Raw genomic sequence first — 21,243 nt, 5'->3', positions numbered from 1 at the left:
ATCTAAAGATACTAACATTAAATTCACGGTCAAGATATTGCTAATCTTATAATGCTAGATGAGGCAAAATCTCGTTATTTCCTTCAGTTTGTGAGGAGTAAAGCAATATAAATTTGGGTACATGTACTATAGGTCAAATTTGATACCTGGTGTTCTGACAGGTTACAGATTTTTAGGGTGGGGAGGGGTAAGGAGGGTGAGAGAGTAACTATACACTTGACTTCAATACAAGGCACTATTCTTTTTGGACAGAACTGGAAATTGCACAAAATCACTGATTTAACATTTCAGTAACACTGGATTCCTTGGCCATGATTAAGGCAGTGTGACCAAATCTGAGCTATGCTAAGTATCACTATGATAAAAGAATCATAGACTTTTTCCTTGATGTGAGCCCTACAGTTACAAAGATGTTGCCTTCATACCTCACAGTTACTTATTAGGTTGAAAGGTGTATGGTGAATGGTCATTAGACGTCTCGACAGCCACCTGCTGCTGACCAGTTGCTTCCTACGAGAAAGCAGAACAGGTGACACATGAGCAATGGCATCCAAGCTCTGCTACTCAGGTCTGAGCTCCACATCTTAAAAAGCAAGCACTCATTAAAAGTGATTTTCTTCATATTACGTAGGGTTTTCAAGGTTAATTATTTTCCTAAGGAGTTAACATGTCTGACAGACCCAAAGAACCTCCCACCCCAACATTTATGAGTTGTCTTTTCATATCAAGCTACAACTTATCAAACAAATATCCCTTGAAGCCAAATGTGACTTGGGATTCAGTATTTTCAGATTTTAGAATCTGAAAAACGGTAGGCACATGCTGTATATCACAGAACATATCCAGTGGGGTCTAGGGCTGCACCTCATAACCAAACACATGAACAGGTCTACACTGAAGGATATAAATATGCCCAGTAAGTGCGCTAGGATTCTTGCTTTCCATAAATTCGGGTTCAGTCTTGCCACAGGTCAGGTTTTTGCTGAAGTGGATGCAAAGAGAATTTTTACTTTCAGATTTTATTGTGTTTCAAAATTGCAGATAAGGGACTGTGGGTTCTGTAACTGTGGCTGTCAATATGTACACAAATTTAAATCAATCAGAGGAGAACAAAACAAAGCAAGAATGCCCCAAATGATCCAAACACAGGCCTAGGGGTGTTTCTGCAACTGGAACTTGTGGGATCTGCCTAGTGGGTACGGCTGATTGGGTTGACAAATTTCCTTGGAATTTTAAGGGTACTGTGCAGAAAAATGCTATGTTTTGTTCAATCGTCATTCAAGTGTCAGTCTTCTTCCATGATCATTATCATATCGGTATCTTCTATAATAAAAACTAAGAGTTATTTAGCTATACTAACAGCCTCTATTAAAAAAAAGGTATGGTTTGTTCCTCATCCCTATTATGATTCTAAAACATCTGAAATACCTTACTTGCAATTGACTACTTCTTGTAGTTATTATTGACAATCTTTGGTACTAGGATTACAATCTTTAGCTTTATCTTTTTTTTTTTTTAACATTTTAAATTTATTTTTGAGAATCAGAGAGAGGCAGTGCACAAGCAGGGGAGGGGCAGACAGAGGAGACACAGAATACAAAGCAGGCTCCAGACTCTGAGCTGTCAGCACAGAACCCGATGCGGGGCTCGAACTCACGAACTGTAAGATCATGACCCGAGCCGAAGTCAGATGCTTAACCGACTGAGCCACCCAGGCACCCCTTCAGCTTTATCTTAATTTGCCTGTAAGTATCACTTTACAGGACACAAGATAGATTCCTGAAGGGTATGAAATGTGCTACAACCTTGGGAAAATATTTCTGGGAGTTTTGGGGTGTGTGTGGCCTGGATGTTGCTACACTCATCGGTATGCATAGAATTATCTTTCACAGTTGAAAATAATCCTAGCTATACACGCCCTCTAAACTCAATTCTTTATGCAAATATTTGACTTCTGATGGATCTTTGAGTCCTATGTAATTTACCCATTTCTTTTTTTTTTTTTTAAATTGTTTTGAATGTTTATTTTTGAGATAGACAGAGAGTGAGTGGGCAGAGAGAGAGGGAGACACAGAATCTGAAGCAGACTCCAGGCTGAGCTGTCAGCACAGAGCCCGACGCGGGGCTTGAACCCACGAACCACGAGATTGTGACCTGAGCTGAAGTTGGACGCTCAACCGATTGAACCCCCAGGCGCCCCCAATTTACCCGCTTCTAAAGCTACTCATTGCCAGAATGGCCACTGGAGGGTCTGTACCAACCTCAACGGGAACCGCCGTTGTCTGCACATGTGTATACTGTGGCAAATAAGCTCCTTGCATAGCTGATGTCGCAGGCATGTACTGAAAAGGAGAATACGGTCAGGATGGGAAATGAGAAGCCATGCAAAATTCTGAGTGCTTGGGAAATTTTGAGATGGGATGTCAAGTATTTGAAACTCTCAAAGAAGAAATTTAAACAAGCCACCACAAAGTTTAATTAGTAAGTATGTTGTATGGAAGGCAAAGTGAATGTTTTCTACTTTCTGAATTTGTCAAACTAAAATTCCCACCTGTCTTTGGATTTCCTAACAAAGAAATACATACATGAAGATCACTAGGGCTTCTCATTCTCAATAATTCAATATCACTAATGTACAATTTTAGAAGATCTCATCTCAAACGACCTCATTACTTTCCAGCAGCCCCTGAACTAGTATCTATAGAGTTATTTCCATAGGTGGAGACCTAAGGAGTAAATGATGTGTTGAGTTTTTATCAGGTCACCGCAGAACAGGAAATGGACCCTTGGTTTCCTGATGCCGACAATCATCCTTTTCCAAAGGCCGCAAATTCTTGTTGATCTCAACGTGTACGAACCTGGCTGAGCCTTCACAAGAAGCTGCTGCTGGTTTTGAATGTAAGCAAGGAAAACATACCTCCCTTTGTTCTTTTCTGCCACCATCGATATGGTCTGAATTAAAAGCCTTTGGCCATCTTACCGTGTAAATGCTATGTTGATATATATCAACCCCGAAAGTTCATCTGGTACCAGTGCAACCTCAGTACCCAACTAGGTCCCCTGGACTTCGGAGAAGTAAGTCAATACTAAGACTCTAATACAGGGCCTCCAAATTTCATAAAAGAAGTGAGGAACAATCTCCTGCCTTTATCACCAAGTACCACCTTCATCTTTTGCTTCATGAGACCAGGTCTGCAGTATGAATGAATGACACCAGTGATTAGGGCTATATGTGGTCAAGTGTGGTTGCCAGATTCTGGTAAAGGAGAGCTACCCAAAGGACAGACATTTAGTTCATCAATTAATCATGTGGAAGGCAATGTTGGGGGGCGGTGAGAAGGGCTTGGACATAACCTTTGATGTCACAGAGCCTGTAATTGATAGATAAGACACAGGCTGCATTAATTTACCCCCCTCCCTTTGCTGAGACATAGGATATTAATTTGCCACCTACTGTTCCGGTGCTGCCTAGTGACAGATGACTCATCTGCTGGGCCAGAGGGCTGATCATAGATGCAGGCTGTAGTGACATGGTGTGCTCCATTGAGGGAGTTAACACGGCCCCCTGGGGAGTCGGGAGACAAGAAAAGTGTAAGATAAACTCAAGGAGGGAATGAAGATTCTGTCATTCCTTTTGCAAAGGAAATGCCCTAGTCTGTTGAGATGTGAAGCAAAAATAACCTCTCACACTTGCAAATGGTTTCCTTAACAATTGCCTAAAAGTCTTCTAGCTAATGCTTCCTAAAACTTTCTTAAGAGCATTCATTTCACTGAAATCACTGCATTGAACATCTTCCCCTTTCCTTTTGCTCAGCTGTAAAGCAGGCCAGTCCAGCAGGAGGAGCTGTAGTAGGAAATGCAAACTATTTTTGGCTGGATAAGGCTACAAAAATGCTTCCTTAATTTTTTAAAAACTAAATGACAGCTGATGTTCTATGCAGCCACAAAAGAGCACACATATCATACGGTGTCTTTGTGTGAAAATGTTCTGGACAGTCACTTGACTCAACATCAGGCTGTTAGGATCAAGATCACATTCTTCATTCACTCTGTTTCTCAGAACTTTCAGCTACAATTTGGCACCAAGGGAGGGAAGCAGATCCAGATATGATTAATACTCCAATTTCAGGTTCTTTGCTTTCATTTGAAAAAATTCTGGGCATTAAACATAAAATTAAATACGATTAAATGGGGTGGGGTGGTGGAGAACAAAAAAAGTATCGCCCATAACCCAGCCTCTCCCTAATACACAATAAACAATTTCATATCCTAGGTTTTTGCTTTGAATGTAACATTCTATTATAAATATTTACCTAACTTAGTGCATAGCCATCATTATCATCATTTTTAATTTTTTTTTTTAATGTTTATTTATTTTTGAGACAGAAAGAGACAGAGCATGAGCAGAGGAGAGTAGAGAGAGAGACAGACACAGAATCCGAAGCAGGCTCCAGGCTCTGAGCTGTCAGCACAGAGCCTGACACGGGGCCTGAACTCACAAGCTGTGAGATCATGACCTGAGCCTAAGTCGGACACCCAACCGACTGAGCCACCCAGGTGCCCCTATCATCATTTTTAATGATTGCATAATGATACACTGATTATCTAAACCGAAATGCAGTTAAATCCATTTCTGCATTTTCTCTAATTTATCCTATGTGATATTTTTATGGATTACATCATTCCTCTCACTTCTGCAATCACCCAATTACCTGAGAATGCAGTTATTCTGACACATCCTACCAATATTAATGTCACGTTTTTGGTATCATTGCAACTGATCTACCCCTTCAATAAATACACTGTTATTTATTGATAATTAGAGCACAAATAAGGCAGAGACTGGTATGTGGGCACTTTAATTCTGGTTGCAGCCTAAACTGGGTAGGGAAAGGCATATAGGAACCTTCTGCACACACTACCACTGTCTCCTCTAAGATGTTAAACTAAGATATGTGTAGGCTTTGTTTCCAAAAGTTGCCCAAAAAAGATATAGATGTGTGTCAGAAACTGTTTGTTGTTAATGCATGTCATAGAAAGTTTCTTTTTAAATTTTTGGTGTGCATCACCAAAAAGTATGTGGGAACATGGAAATGATTCAGAAGCCCAGAATATGCTGAAGGAATTTCCTGCCCCCTTTTCTCATTCATTGGTAGGAGCTACTGTCCAGGACTGTGCACACAGAGACAAATATGTGTGCGTGTTTATATAGACACACACACGTGTCATCGGAGAGCTCACCTCCTGTGTTATCAGCGAAACTTGTTTTCTCTACTTCTTCAAAGTCATCTCAGCAACTTCCGACTTAGAACATGTCCTTGGATTACTGTTTCATACACATGGTCTCATATTGCATGCTATCCTTCAGAAGCTGTCCTGAGAGAAATTCCTACCTCCTCTTATGGCCAACAATGGTTTGCTTTTCCTAAACAACGGATCTGTTATTATCTTACAAGTACCATGAATTGTTCTGCTTATCAGAATTCCCATTTTGCCTTAGTGACTAAAAGCAGAGGGCCAAATTTGTAGCCTTCTTATGATGAGCATATAGGCCACTGTGTTGGGTGCTGTTAGCTTTTTTTGGTGATTCTGTTCTCCACTTTTATTTTTCAACTGTTATTTACTTATTTTTTTAATTTTTATTTATTTTGGGGGACGAGGAAGAGAGAGAGAGAGAGAGAGAGAGAGAGAGATGATCCCAATTAGGCTCCATGAAACATCTGTCAGGGCAGAGCCCAATGCGGTGCTCGATCTCACAAACTGTGAGATCATGACCTGAGGTGAAATCAGCAGTCGGACACTTAACCCAGTGAGCTACCCAGGTGCCCCCATTTTTCAACTTTTAAAAGGCATGTTTTAATTCAACAAACTGGATTTTATGTATTTTTGAAAAACACATAAATACACTTAGTGTAACTCAATTAAAAAATGTAATACGCACATAAATATAACAAATGCTCATGCCACTGAAGAAATCACATTTATCAAAGAAAGTGTTACTGTTTCAGTATTTATAATTTCTACACAGGCTAAAGTAACACTGATAAAAATCTCTAGCTTAATTTGTAACGCTTTATACCTGCATTAAACAGAATGCAATTTAAAAAAAACGTGAACTGCTTCATCCCAACTACTAAAAACAGTAATTTTAAAACTTCAAAATTTTAAAATTCAATTGGGTGGTCCTCTATAGAACTGGTATAAAGAAGAAAATGGTACCCTGCTTCAAATATGATACATTTTAAGTTCTTACCATTGCAAATTTAATTTGATGTCAAGTACCAATTTGTTTTAAGACAAGGGCGAGTGGACGCTTTATACTGAACTTGTACCTTCGCATATGCCATGCTTAACATATCCCAAATCCCATACCATCTTCGGCAAAAGGTTTTAACCCAGAGAATGGGTTTCTAAATGTTGCAAACCACAAGGCCATGAAGGTGAAAAACTTACAGGGTGCTGTAGGATATATGGTTGAGGTTGCATCCAAGAAGGACTTTGCACCTGGAAAAGGGAGGATTTTGAAAGAAACATTGATTTTCATTGGAATGCTAGCGACTTCTCTAGAGATCTTTTAATCATGTTAAAATCTACAGGAGGAAAATAAGGAAGCAATACTATCAATGATTAAAAAGATCAAGGCAGTTAGAGTTCTTGGCAAACTGGTCACTCTGAATAGGATGAAATGATTATTTAAAACCAAGTTCCACGTGCCCATTCAAGAAGTATTAACTGAGTACCAGGCATCAAAGAGAAAAAGGCAAAGAAGATATGGGCCCCACCCTTAAGCAATTTATTGTCTAAGCAAGGAGATAAACAAGTAAACAACTCAAATCGTGAAAGTGTTAAGACCTAGGCACTTTAGGAATGCAGATGAATGAGAATTAATTCCAGCACATCTCATTACAAACTAATCCTTAAAGTATGTGCTTATTTAAAAAGAATAACGAAATTCAATCCCTCTTTGATACCAGGACATTAGGTTTCAGGAATCTTGTCTGGTGGTCAACAATTTCTAGTTAGTGTGGAAAATAAAAATCTGAAAATCAGATTTAGGAAATTAAACTCCAGTAACTACATCTTGACATGTACAGTCAAAAGGGCACCTGCACAGTAGACCCTCTGGGTTGAGGAATAAGCCATGAGAGTCAGGTTCCATGGCAGGAAAGAAAGCCTGTGCAGTCTGCCACTCCAGAGAAAAAAATATCAGTCCATTTCTTGATGCCCAGAGCATTACAGAGGCTACACAACTGTTAAAAAATTAAGTTTCAGTCTCTAATTCTTAGCAACAAAACCCTCCTGTATCTTATCCCCTACTGTTAACTTCAAAGGTTCTATAGAGAGGATATGGGGGAAAGTCATGGGGGGAAGAATGTATTGTGATTTACCTTGATAGCAGAGCCCCGATACTTGTTTTCTCTGGTTTCCTTTGCCACCTAAGGCAGACCAAAGTTAAGTGCTTCTGCCTTGTTAACATTTCAGTTATCTGGACTGCAGTCTTTCCCCACTGGGGTACTACTGGTGGTTTCTTGCAGATGCCAATTTCTCAAATCCAATTGTATAAGCATATGGTGGTTTAGTGGAGAAAGGCCCACTCCAACACGAGTGCGAGGCCTTCACTGAATAAATTGTGGGGAGGAGAGCAGCTCCCTGTAGCCCCCAATTGGGGCAAGATGCTCTCATTTTTGTATGCTTTCAGTGGTCCTAATAATCTAACAGCTTACAGCATTATGGGGTTAGGGAGCTATAACACCTAATCCAATTTTCTTTCTGAAGCAGCAAACGAGCTCCTGTCAATTTCTATTCCTCAATTTTCCCTAACTATAAAATGGGAATAATAATCTATGTTCTTTGAATTCTTCACCATTGGTTCTCCCCTCCTTTGGGTCATGGCTCCCTCTGAAAACCTGATGAAAGAAATAGAACTCTGTCTCCCGCCCACCGCCCACCCCCCAACCCCGCCAACTAACTGCATACACACAAGCAACATTTTGCAGACAATTTAAGGGAATCTCAGACTACTTGAAGCTCATCTGCTGACCCCACTGTGTCCCTGAATTTATGGGGTTAAGAACCTCAGTTTTACAGGTTACAGCACTAAGTGGCAAATGGAATGAAATTCCAGATGCATCTTAGGGAAACACAGAATGCCCAGGAGAAGAAATCAGGCCTTTGAAATGAAATGCTGTTTCCACAGTCAGGTCTCCTAATTTCTTTTTTCTATTCTATGAAACAATTCTGTGGCCGTAATGCTCACTGCCTTACAGTAAAGAGGGAAAAAGGTGGTAGGGACATGCATTAGTAGCTGAAATAGTTATAGCAGCACAATTCAAATCAATATGCACAATCATTTATCCGAGAATAAGCTTACTTGTCCCTAGTTTTAATGATCTACATAAATGGCAGAGGTTTCCAAGTTCGGATTTTTAAAAAGAACTACCTTTCATTAAGGAATTGTTAATTAGGGAAAACACATTAGAGCAGATCTCACTGATGCTTCTAGAGTAAGGGAAAATAGAAAAATTTTATGTCCAAAATAATGAAAGAGGCATGAAATCAGCAAATACCATGCCCAGCAGATTGAAGGACTAGCCCAAGTAACATTGAAAACCCAGACAGATAAAAGAAAAAATGAGTGAGAACTCAGGAAAAGGCAGAAAGAAGACCTAAAAGCAGAGGGAAGCTACGAATGCTCCATTAAAACTTCAGTTTCAGTGCACTTAACCACTTCTCTTTATTATTCGAAGCTACTTTTATGTTTTCAGACAGAACCACCTTAATGATACTGCTTATGTTGACCAATCCATTATTTTAAAAAGTATAATGAATATACTCTCATCAGCCCGCTAATCCTGTATATGTATTAACGATGATGATGATAATCACGGCTAACATGTAGTGACTGCTGATGATACACCAGGTACTGTGCTGAGCTCTTTACATTATTTAGTCCTCATACCAAGCCTATGAGAAAGAAACTATTATTATCCCCATTTTAAAGATGAGGAAACTGAGGCTTACAGAAATTAAATAACACAGTTATTAGATATTGTAGTTCCCTAACCCCAGAAATCAGGGCTACAACATCTAATTCAATTGTTTAAAAAAAAAAACAAACAAACAAGAATACACAAAAGTTTAGTCACACAGGATCTCAACAGTCAACAAAAGAGAGAACTATATTCCCACGTGTCTGTATTGAACTGTTGTTATGTTTCTGTCTGGACCAAGGAGGTAACCCTGTTAGAGGTACTCTGCTATAGGAGGAGAAATGAACACCACCGGGTTCGTGGCGAATAGGAGGTAACCCTGCAATAAAACCGAATCACAGAACAAGGTACTTCATGAGATCTCGGTGCTAAGTTGGGAATTTAAGATAAAGCCTCCTCAAAATAACCTGTTTAAACAGGGAGTCACCTCCTTTTTTCTTTTTTTGCTGCAAATCTCATTGCATTGCTCATTTAATGCTACCTGATGGAGACATATCTTTACTCATTAGCATGTTCACTTGCTCTTTTCTTAGTTCCTGCTGAGGAATAAACAAAGGCAACGGTGCATACCTATTCTGTATTTTACCTAACGTCAATGTTTTTTAAGTTTCAACTTCTGGGACACGTGGTGTCCAACAGCAAAGCCCGCTGTGGAGGAAGTATGTGGGTTCATCCCAATTCTAAAATGCTATGATTTCAAGGACTGACAGCTGATAACCATTTTCTCTTGTTTTATATTCTCTTACATAAAAGTAAGTCTCTCTGTCAAATAAAAAGCAGCTTATTCTAAATTGGCTATCCAAGCTGCATAACATTGGACTTAAATTTCATTATAAGTGTTTAAAATTTTAAGACACATAAAAACGCAGCAGTGATTCACAGCCGGTAAGTTGTCATACTCTTGATGAATCCTAAAGGTACAAACCTGGTAGGCAGATACAGGAGATGCAATATAGGGTGTGAGAGAAGTTTGAGTGATCATTCGGTTTGTAGCAATACTGTATGGTGAAGGATAAAATCTAGAACAAACACAAAAGCCTTTATTAAGTAATCCTTTAAAAAGAATAATTCCCGGAACAAATGTCTGATATCTTCCACCTTCACATTTTCCCTCAAGCCATTATGCATTGATCTTAATGACATACCCGTTTTGTATAGCAGCTGTGGTTGGGTCATACGTAAGTGTCATTCCAGCCTATGGGAAAGGAAAAAAAAAAAAAAAAGAATCATTCACCGCATGGGCAAGGTTTACAAATTCCATATCTTAGGTCATGGCAACATAAAATAGAGATAGTTTACTAGCATTTGATAAAAGTGAGAGTTTCCTTTAGGCAAACATAAACTCAATATGAGCATTCAGCTCTACACCCGCACAGTCTCGTTTGGTAGTTATTAGTTGCATGCAGTTATTGAAACATGGCGTCTCTCCAGCACAGTGGCTATATCTCAAGTGCTCAAATAGCCACATGTGGCTCGTGGTTATCACTGGACAGTGAAGACTCTAAACATTTCTCTGAGTCTGAGTCTCTGAAGACTCTAACATTTCTACTGGATGGCACCTCCTTAGACATTCTTGAACTAGTAGGTTACTTAAAAAAAATTCATTGAAAATAAATATGGAGAAATGGACATCCAATATTTTTATTGTCTTTTTTTTTTTTTTTAAAGAACATTACTCAAAAGAATTAGGCAAAAAACTCAACAACAAATACACTGTTTGTTTTAATAATGTTACTTAGGATAATTTCTTAGTAATTACAAATGTAAACCTTGAAGAGACCATGACGTTAAAAAAATACCAAACAGTTGTTCCATTTCTTGGAAGCAATTTAAAATTTTCTTTTACTTGATATGCAGCTAACTGGGAACCATTAACTGCACCCACCATCTATCTGTCCATCTGGAGAGTCATCACTCTCTTAGCACCATTTTCACTGGGAAGAGTTTTAATGGGACATCATCTGCATCATAAAGCCTGAATGCTGGCACCTATTTCAGAAGTACAGCGGCCAAGTCAAGAAGGCTCTCATGATTACACACCCACACTGAAGTCTCAAGAAGGGACTTACAAGTCTCACCTCTCCTTCTCTATGCCATGGTCTTCCATTAGGGATGTATTTGTTTGGGTTCTGCCTCTTCTTCTGTCCTCCATCCGCAAACTTACACAATAAAGGTTCTGTGGGAGCTGAATGGGGACAAAAACCAGAAAACAAAATTGTATGTGTGTGCATGACAAAATGTAGTTCAACTTTTTTTCTTTAAATTTTTTTTGAATGTTTATTTATTTTTGAGAGAGCGAGAGAGACAGCATGAGCAGAGGAGGGGCAGAGAGAGAGAGGGAGACACAGAATCTGAAGCAGGCTCCAGGCTCTGAGCTGTCAGCACAGAGCCTGATGTGGGGTTTGAACCCACAAACCATGAGATCATGACCTGAGCCAAAGTCGACGCTTAACCAACTTAGCCACTCAGGCGCCCCCATTTTTATCCCTTCAATAGAAGCTGTGGCAGGTGCCATAAGGGAATTGATAGAACACTTTAAGCCAAAGGTTTACGCAGACCCTTATACGATTATCCGCTGGTGAAAAAGATAGTAAAGAAAATATATTAGTTATTATTTTCAAACCACAGAGTGATGAACACATTTATTCTAAGGAACCAAAGGAATCTTTTCATTCACTTTTATACTTGTTTACGTGCAGACCCACTTGTTTTCAATTCTGTTGATGAATCTCCAAATGCAAATAACATTGTATCACCTCCCCCCACCCCCAAATTAAAAATGCTCCCTTAGCATCTCATCATTCATTCTTCAGAGAGGCCTTCAATTCCCCCAGGAGAAAACAAGTTCCCCTTTATACTATAGCTCATATTATATTTTTAAAACAATTTTAAATTTTTATTTGTATTTTTATACCTAGCATTTATAACAACTTGGAATTGTGGTGATTTGTTTGGTGTCTGTTTCCCCCTCTGGAATGTAAGCCCCGTGGGGAGTGGTGACACTTATTTCTTCATCACTGTATCCCCAGTGCCCAAGTATCTGTCATGTTGTAGGCATGCATGGCACCTTGGTTGAACCAATGGATGAATAAAAACAGGTCTCATATGTTTATTTGTGAAGTACAGCCTTGAAGACAGCTGTTGTAAGAAACGCAAAAACACCTACCCAAGCTATTTAAAGTTTTTTTTCTGTTCCTTTAATCATCCCTCTTGGGGTTGCTTTACTGTATATCCACATCATAGAATGATCCAAAGAACAACTCAAGAAATGAACGCAGAAAAGCAAAAGATTCAGAAACTATCACACAGGGATAAGTATTCATTAGCTTAAAAGAAAAAAAAAGGTGGGGGGGGGAGGTGACGGCATAGTAGTCTACCCATGACTTTTCATTTTCTTTGCTTTTCCACAATGAAAATAGTAGTATATTCCTGAAAGTTGTGCATATTTCAATATGTTTCTGGTTAATGTAAAAAAGGCAATCATACCTTCCTGTCTGGTTCTCACATTCTGTCCTTTGTCTACTACAGAACTCTGATTACTACTTTCAAGTTCTGTTTCAAAGTTAAATAACCAGGAAGAGAAAAATATTACTTATGGAAAATTTACTCCTTTCTCCTTTGCCTCTTATTATCCTAATTCATCTCTTATTTTATATCACTATTACCCACCCACTAATGACAGGGTGGAAGCAAGAGTGCCTCTCAACACTTCTCTGCCAAAAAAACAAAACACAACAAAAAACCCAACTGTAATTCCTTCTCAGTGAGGGATCTAGGCTGTCATCTGGTATGGCTTCCTCCTCTCCCTGGTGTGAACCAGTCCAGAGGGACAGGCTGGAATGTGAGCTCACTTCTGAAAGGCAGCTGTACTACGGGAACCAGAAGTTGAGAACAACACTGTGAGGTGTTTGGGGAGAATACCAGGGAATCTTGGCCCTACCACTGTTTACCTTCTGACTCCACCCCCAGGCCTCAGGCTTTCCTGAACAGGGAACTTCCATTTAAGACAAATGGGCGTGAAGAAAGACAGACTGGGGCCAAATCCTAGACTGCAGATGAATTACTCTGTCTTTTCAAAAAAATGTACTGACTTTTGGAAATTTCTATACCCACCAACAATCTCAGAAGGTAAAGTAAGTGGATACAAAGGAACAAGAGGGCTTTCTCATAGGTGATGATGTTTTTAATTCTATAACCACGTGTTTGGCAACAGGTGGAAACGAGGGCCAGGAGAACACTGCTTTCGAGTAGAAGGAAGGGATAAAGGGCAAACCTGCCTGAAAGTTAGGATTTTCCTTCTGCCACACGCGGGGATGTCTCACCTTGAAGTCCAAGGACAAACAGCTCAGGAGCACAATCTCATTCTTAACAGATCTAAAAGTCCTTCTGGCATCGAATGTTTCCTCCAATGATGTTTCAGAATTTTTACTCCCCATAATCTTGTAGGGCAAGTGAGGAGAATAAACTCTGCAGTGCTAGCCCTTTGTGGGACTTCACTTTGAGGACACCCTTTATCTAGAGGCATTATAAAGACCAGCTAGCTCCTAGACAGAGATTTAAGAGTTTTCCAAAAAAGATTTTAACTTGGCACACTGAGTAATGCAAATGGACCATTTTCCTTCATGAGCATCATTTCTTCCAGAGAAAGACGGCAACCAAGTTGGACACATTCTAGAAACTCACTCTGGGCTGCCTGAGTAGGCAGGTGTGAACAAAAGTATTTAGGCAGCAATCCCTGGGAGCACCAAAGCTCTACATTTGCTCAAAGGCCAAGTGTCCCTATCTGTGGTAAGATGCTGTCAATACATTTTCATTCTTCTAGACTATGCTCTGCCAAAAAAAAGAAAAAAAAAAAAAAAAAAAGCAATCTCATGCAACAATAAAGCCTGCTAAAAACATCTAATGATGCGGTAAAAGTCGATGAGGTAAACATCAGGTAAGCAATGACACGTTTGCAAATATATCATTCAAAATGAAACGGAATAGGATGTAGTTGAATCTTTCAACAACGAATTATGTTTACTACATGATGTGGTGATGTCATTAGGATATTTTTCTCCCTCCAAAAGCAAAAAGGTAAGTAGTTTAAACAGTTTGATACTGGCAGGTATCCCATATTGTTGGAAAGCAAATTTCTTATTTTAAAGAATTGCAACCAGCAGAAATGACAGATTTTTTTTTTTTTTTTAAACATAGTTGTTGGCTCCCTGTTTTAGGGAAATGGGAGTGCCCCAGGATTCCATGTGAGGCAAAATAAAATTCTAACAGCTTCTTTCCTCGGTTAAAAATTCTCTTTGGTCTGTTTAGCAGTTGGAACTTATTATTGAGTGCCTACTATGTGTAAGGTATAGTGTTAAGAATGAGGAATACAATTGTGGCTAAAATAGGGTCTTATCTCACACAGCTCTGGCAATCTAATGGGAACGAGAGTGCAGAGTCTTATGAAAACCCATTTAGCCATTAATGGGACAGAATATTGTTTTGAGAGATGTCCGTTTTTTAATAAAAATGCCACCCAGAAGCGAGATACTTCTGATACTGAAATGGCTGTTATTTCTTTTACAGTGGCTGCTTCATGTACCTGGGTGACATTATGAAAAGCAGGTTATCCCTCTGCATTCTTGATATCTTATATATTACATGAATTGTACCGTGTGCTCCAGGAAAGCAACTATGTGAAGATTTCTTTAAGATATTTATGTTAGCATGAAGCTGAGCAAGGGTTAGAAGATTTCAGTTAGATTTCTAAATTGAAAGCAAACAAATACACCCAGATCTGTGTCATGGCTCACTTATTTTTAAGTGTGTGGGAGACTGTTGCAAAATGAGATATCCTTATTTGATTAGCATATCCTGTGTCTTACTTCAAGCCAGACCAGAAGTCTCTAGCATTTGTGTTTTGAAGCCTAATACACAGTTTCCAGGTTGAATACTGAGAGATGCCATGGGATGTCAGATTGTTCTACACATCAGATCCTTCCGGTGGCCTGCTTGGCTGTTCTTTTCAGAAGGGAGATACTGAGGAGGACTGACATGCAGAAAAGGAAGTGCCATGAATACTAGCAATATGACCACGATTAACAGGTAGATTTGGGCATATTACCTCAAAAATATTCATATGTAACAGTCACCCCATATCTTTTACATGGTCAATTTTCTAGATTAGCAATATTTTATCTTATTATGCAAAACAGTAATTGGTAAGAATCCTAACAAATGATTTGTGACCTAAGATATATTCCTGTATTAAAGTGATATAAAAATTCTATCAAATTAGCCATACTCGATTGATTTTTGCCAAATATGCAGAGAATTCTAAGCCGAATTTAATTAACCACCATATTTTGGGTTTGTAAAGGGTGTGCCTCAAAGCGTGTGAGAGAAGGTCAAATTCTCTTACTATCCAAGACAGAAAAGTTACTTATTTATCAGAACCAACAGGAACATGTAATTCCAAAAGCTTGACCATTGTAGTATATAACCTTCCAGAGATGATGCCACAAATGCAAACACTTACCTGATATTTTCTGGCACCTCTTCAGAGCCATCTAAAGTGACTGCATCGTAGGATTCTCCAATGCGCCCTCCACAGGGCCTTGTGAGCTGGGATGACCTTTTATGAATGCCTGATTTTGTGGCACTAACAATCTGGTCCCATCGTAAGGGACAATGAGCTCTATGGGTGATGCCCTTGCTGATTCACTGCCCATCTCTACCAAACAGTTTGCTTACCTATCTTCTGAAGCTCAAACTCTGTAACTATTTAGGCTAAAATGTCTTCCCTTGACATCCACACTAAAAATCACTTCTGGTATGCCTGCTTTGACTAACCACTGTGGCTCATAATTTGACCTCCTAGAAGTCTTCCTCACCTATCCTAATCCAGTGGCTCAGAGAATTAGAGTTGTCTGTCGTTTGTAACAGAGTGGACCTTTTCCTCACTGTGTTCTAACAGCTGTAGAAACTGCTACTTCCAAACTCCCATTTTTCTAGTTAAGCAGTATTTATCCTAATCAACATTCTGTAAAACGTGAACTGCCCTCGATGGAAGTTTTTCCATCGGTTGTGGAAAACCAGCCCACTCAGCAACTGTAATTAGCTTTCTTTCTGATAACATTGCCTACTTTCAAAATTCCTCAACTAGCAACACGCAAGGAACTATCTGGGGCTCTTCCTTTAAAAATTTCGACGTAGGGATCTAATACATATTATCCATTTTTTGTGTGCACGTCATCACTTCCTGCCTAGCTTCCTCTTTGTTTCTAACCAAATCCTGCTGTCCTGTCTAAGCACCGCACAGAGCCACAGCCTCTCTCCGTAGATGCATGTCCTCCTACGCCTATTTTGTTAGGTTCTCTCCCACATTCCTGACCCTTGTAGAGTGGTTCCTTCTCCCACTCAGCTTTACCTATCAGTAAAATAATGATTTAACAACATAAAAGTCAGGTTAAATAAAAAATAAAAATGTAATCCTTCCACATCAATCCAAGTTAAATATTTTACTATTCTATATTTACTGCTTTTCGCAGTCTAAACTTTTCATATTTGCAACGGTCTTTTTCTCCTACTGTTTTCATTGTGGACCTTTCCCTGTCTTATTATGGAACTTTTTTTTTTTTTTTTTTTTTTAAAGTGGCTACATAAGGTTCATTTTGAAATGGGTTTATGTACAGTTTCTTTGTTGTTGTAACTAACACTATATGAACATCTGTGTGTGTATCTTATTTCTCTCTTTAACCGCATTAATGCCGACTGCTAAAATGGTGGTCAGGTTGTATGGTAACACTGACTCCAGACTAGTCTCCCTGGTTTGAATTTTGGCTTTGCCATTTGTCACTTAGTGACTCCAGGCAAGTTATTCAATGTCTGAGGTTTCATACTCTGTGGAATGGGGATAGTAATTGTACTTATTTCAGAGGATTGTTACAATTAACATACAAAATGGTCAGAACAGCTCAATGCACAGTAGCTATTGTTATCATACTATGACGACAGGAGGAAGTCAAATGTTTGAATTATGACTCTTCCTTTCGCCTTTGAATTATTAAAACAAGTTCTCAGGAGAGGGACTTCTGGTTTATTAATGTTAGAAACATTTTTAGAGACTGGCCTGTTTTCCGTGGGCTTTGATTTTTGTGAGATTTTAACAAGCTGGCCAGGGGTTGCCGCCTTGGCTTCACATACAATGAAGAAATGTTCAAGTTGGAGTTAAGGATGAAGTTACTGGCAAATGCCTTTCAGAAAACTGTTTCACAGTAACACTTACACTTCCCACCCAAGGTCCTTATGCTTTAATAAAATTTTACTCTGCTATTTATTGTTCCTCCCTGGCAGAACCTGATAGCGAAAAGGTATAAAACTGATCTGAGGGATCTGCTGTAGGCTGGGTATGATCGATGGAGCCCCATCACCGGCCTGGCATGGCACGCCAAGCATCTGAGGCTGAAACAGTGGCACATTTCCAGTTGAGATCCCTTGTTACTTTTTAAAAGCTAGACTTCCCCTCCACAGTAGAGAATGAGTTTGCGTTTGGAGCTGTAAGACAGCCCTCTCCCCATGGGCCACCCAGGAATATTCTAGCAGTTTCATGGCAGTGATTGTTCTTCCTAAGAGCACAGCCCTTGGAGCGGCTGTCTTGACAATACACATATTTAGACTCTGCTCTATGTACACACTGGGTAAGGGAGACAGGAAGACATCGCAATCCCAGGGGTGTGATCACATTGTCCTAAAGCTACTACAAGGAGCATCACACATGTCTTCAAGGGTTTCTTTCGTCCAGAGCTGTCAATATTTTCTGTTTTTACAAGTAACAATAGCTTAAGACAAACATTCAAGGAACAAAATAGGCAATAAAAACCCATGAAAGATTTCTAGCCTTTTCGTTAGAGTCGTAATTTTTCCTCTAAACATTACCTTTCTGCCTCCTGGCATAGGACAATGCCCAAATAATATCACCTATAGACAGAGACTTATGAAATGTGGGTAAGAGCAGTTCTCAAGCCCTGCTGGGCATATACCCAGTCTGAAAAGTCAGAATAACACAGAAACAGATGTAAAACAAGCTGAGGTCTTTGGACAGACCTGGCCAGCAGTTATGCACTTCACTGGAGCCCTTCCATGACAGACGAAGCTTCGGGCTGTGGCAGAATGATGCCAGCACAATACCGAGAATATAATGACTCACATATCCAGGGCTAGACACATTTTTCTCTTTTAAAATTCTTCACCCTTAGCACACAGGAACGTATTCAGACTCTGATAACATCATGGAGAGGTCCAGAAAGAAAGATGAGTAATCACACTGCATCCTGCAGCAATGAACATATATGTGGACTTCGTCCGTGTGTGTGTGTGTGTGTGTGTGTGTGTGTGTGTGTGTGTGTGTGTAGGCAAAAACAGAAGGCACGGAGCAAGCACTCTAGGACAGTTCCAGCTAACATGCCAACGTGCATTCATTAGTCTTCTCAGAGACTGTACTCTCTTCCAGGCAGGTACAGGAAGAGCATTTTTTAGACAAAACCCTGAATCATGACCATGAGTGACAGTGTTGTTGCCTGGGGCATGTCTCCTAATCTGAACATCTGGTCTAACTAACGAAAACTCCCCATCCCTTGTTTCTAACATTCACTGTGTGGGAAACCACCACCATATGATTTCCCCGTAACAGAATTTTTATCAAGTAAATATTAAGTTATTTCAAACCTCTGTGAAATTCACCTGGATTGTCTGACAAAGCAGTCATTGGTTCTTTAACCCTGGTTTGGAACCTTCCACGCAAATCTGATGTACTGCAAACCAGCTAGCACTCAAAACCAAGATAGAAATCAAGACAAATCCAAATAAAAGGACAATGCTTCAACATTTTCAGGGGAAAACAAGAGGCTGGATGGGGAAGGATAGAGGGGATGGCCTTATGAGTAATTTTTTTTCCAACACAAACTATTACGTATATTTAAGAAAGTTTGCTGGAAGATAAAGCCTCTTTGGAAATATGGTAACATCAGGGCCACCTGGGTGGCTCAGTCAGTTAAGCGACTGACTCTAGGTTTTCGGTCAGGTCACCATCTCATGGTTCTGTGAGTTTGAGCCCCGCATCAGGCTCTGCACTGACAGTGTGGAGTCTGCTTGGGATTCTCTCTCTCTCAAGATAAATAAATAAACTTAAAAAACAAAATCTATGGTAACATCAGGCACCAAAGCACAAGATTTTTAAGAAGCAATTTCAGAAAATAGATTGCACTGAAAATCCTGATGTGGATTTTCACAGAGCTATAAACACGTACTACATTATGCACATGCCCCCAGGACAGGGTGGAATATGTCTGGCACGGGGAATTCAGCCACATCACTCTGGTATGAAAAGAGCTGGCAGAAGGGTGGGTGGCATGTGATAAGTGACAATTTATGTGCAGATCTGACCTCCTGCTTAGCCACCTAGAGACTTTCTTAAGACCGCTACAGTTAAGATGAGTTCACTGTTCAGTTTGTTAATTTTCATAGTGTCTTTTGGGGAATGCATCTAACATGGGTTTCTTTTCTGTACTTGCTTGGCTCCAATGTCACAGGCAAATTGCCAGTTGTGCAAGAATCTGAGTACTCTGACAGAAACCATCCTGGGTAATTCTGCTTATGCCGGCTCAACAACTTGCATCACTGATTAAACCATCCTCTGACTGTATTTATGAGACGTTATGTCTGCCTAGCAATGAGCCTACATTATTTAGACATTAAAGTGGAGGCTCATTCAATTTACCCTTGCCTGACAATATTTTTGTTTTTCATCTGGCTCTACTGAAAATAATATATGCATTCCTTGGAGAAACCCATGGTATGCAGTAGCCATTTAGGCAATTTGAGAGAGCAGTATCTAATAAACAGACTGGTAGTCAAAGAAAATTTTCGTATTATGTGTACCAAAAAAGGGGAAAAATCCAGAGAAGTTCAAAAGTGCTTCAAATTCTGTTGTGGCTCTCAAATCCACTTGGGACTTGTTTTGGGGAAAAGTTGAGTTGACTGGAACTATCCTTCCAAGGCCCACATTATACATTTCAAACTCCTGCCTAAAGGCAGTTCAAACTCGTTTACATGCAAAGAAGTATTCAGAGAAACCCTCAAAATAGCCATGATTACTGTGATGAGCGAGCCCTACGTGAAAAAATGCTCTTGGAAACCACTTGGTAACCTCTGCTGTTATAGGGCGATGCACAGGCTTTCTGTGCCTAGCACAACATTAAAAATAAAACAGCCCCTGCTGCCAAAGAACTTGCAGTCTAGTTGGGAACTAATACATAGAAAAAAATCAGGAAACGTTAGAAAATGGCACAAAATCAAGTTCTGATTCAGAACAGAGAGAGTGACTTGACTGCACCCCCCCCCCCCCCCCACCAGTGATTCTCTGGAAGCAGAAGGAATCTGTTTCTTACCCCCCAGGTGACACCTGGCACAACTTAGAAGAAACTATTCTCTACTAGTTGCAAAGGTACAGAGACTCCTACAATCATTTACATGTGGTTTGGAAATCAAGGTCTTTTTTTCCTTGAATAGGTATGACCAATAGTCTTTAAACCCACTTCAAAGAAAACAGTTTAAATCATACAACCATGAAGTCCAATCTCGATCTGTGACACCCTGAGATCTACTTCATTCAGGAAACTGGTAGATCTTATCTCGTCTCAGACTCACACAATAGCAAAACAGTAGTGTGCAGGGGTATTCTTCCTTCTCGAACTTTCTTTGTTGTACGTAAAAATGAGCTGAGAAAGTAAAGTGGTCACTGATGGGTGGATGAGCAGCCCTTCAGAGGGACTAAGAGCGTGGGGTCCTGACACTGATGACATGGGGAAGTGAGGAGAACACCAGGAGTCGGCTGTGCACACGTGGTAACCTCAGAAGGCCCCGCGGGGTAGGCTTTACAGAAAGCTCCCACGTATTAAATTTCTCTCGTCTTTACTTGGCTGGAGGGTAAAGACATTGCTTTTTATTTTCTTTCAACTCAAGTGCTGTTGATGGAAAACAAAACGAACTTAAAAAACAAAAAGGAAGCTCCTTCACAAGGTTGAGTTCCCTGGAATAGTGTATTCCAGGTCTTTTTATTGCACGCTCCAAACTTGTGCCCTCAGGCACTTCAAGTTCACATGCAGCCCTGCAAACTGTGTGCTGTTGGGTTTTAGCATGCCAAGATGAAGTGCAGTCTGTGGTATCATATGTACTTACAAATAGGTTCTTCCACGAAGTGAGACTTAACTAGATA

At 39.8% G+C, this 21,243-nt stretch overlaps 1 protein-coding gene across 7 annotated transcripts in view; it reads right to left on the bottom strand.

Moving 5' to 3' along the window:
• RBMS1 (RNA binding motif single stranded interacting protein 1) overlaps positions 1 to 21,243 on the bottom strand; it is a 220,184-nt gene that overhangs the window by 2,991 nt on the left and 195,950 nt on the right. For 4 of the 7 annotated variants that reach the window (XM_047869518.1, XM_047869517.1, XM_047869519.1 and 1 more), the window contains exons 7-14: positions 11,060 to 11,175; positions 10,136 to 10,185; positions 9,916 to 10,009; positions 7,389 to 7,436; positions 6,454 to 6,504; positions 3,455 to 3,565; positions 2,262 to 2,342; positions 426 to 510 (exon numbers count right to left, since the gene is read on the bottom strand). In XM_047869518.1, coding sequence (XP_047725474.1) covers positions 433 to 510; positions 2,262 to 2,342; positions 3,455 to 3,565; positions 6,454 to 6,504; positions 7,389 to 7,436; positions 9,916 to 10,009; positions 10,136 to 10,185; positions 11,060 to 11,175 — 629 coding nt within the window. In that variant the 3' untranslated portion in view covers positions 426 to 432. The remainder of the gene's footprint in view (positions 1 to 425; positions 511 to 2,261; positions 2,343 to 3,454; positions 3,566 to 6,453; positions 6,505 to 7,388; positions 7,437 to 9,915; positions 10,010 to 10,135; positions 10,186 to 11,059; positions 11,176 to 21,243) is intronic. The other 3 variants (XM_047869520.1, XM_047869522.1, XM_047869523.1) reach the window with 3 other exon arrangements.

This window comes from Prionailurus viverrinus, chromosome C1 (genome assembly GCF_022837055.1).
Source record: "Prionailurus viverrinus isolate Anna chromosome C1, UM_Priviv_1.0, whole genome shotgun sequence".
NCBI classification, from domain to species: Eukaryota; Metazoa; Chordata; class Mammalia; order Carnivora; family Felidae; genus Prionailurus; species Prionailurus viverrinus.
The sequence above is the reverse complement of the archived record's forward strand: the minus strand, read 5'-3'. Positions and strand labels throughout refer to the sequence as shown.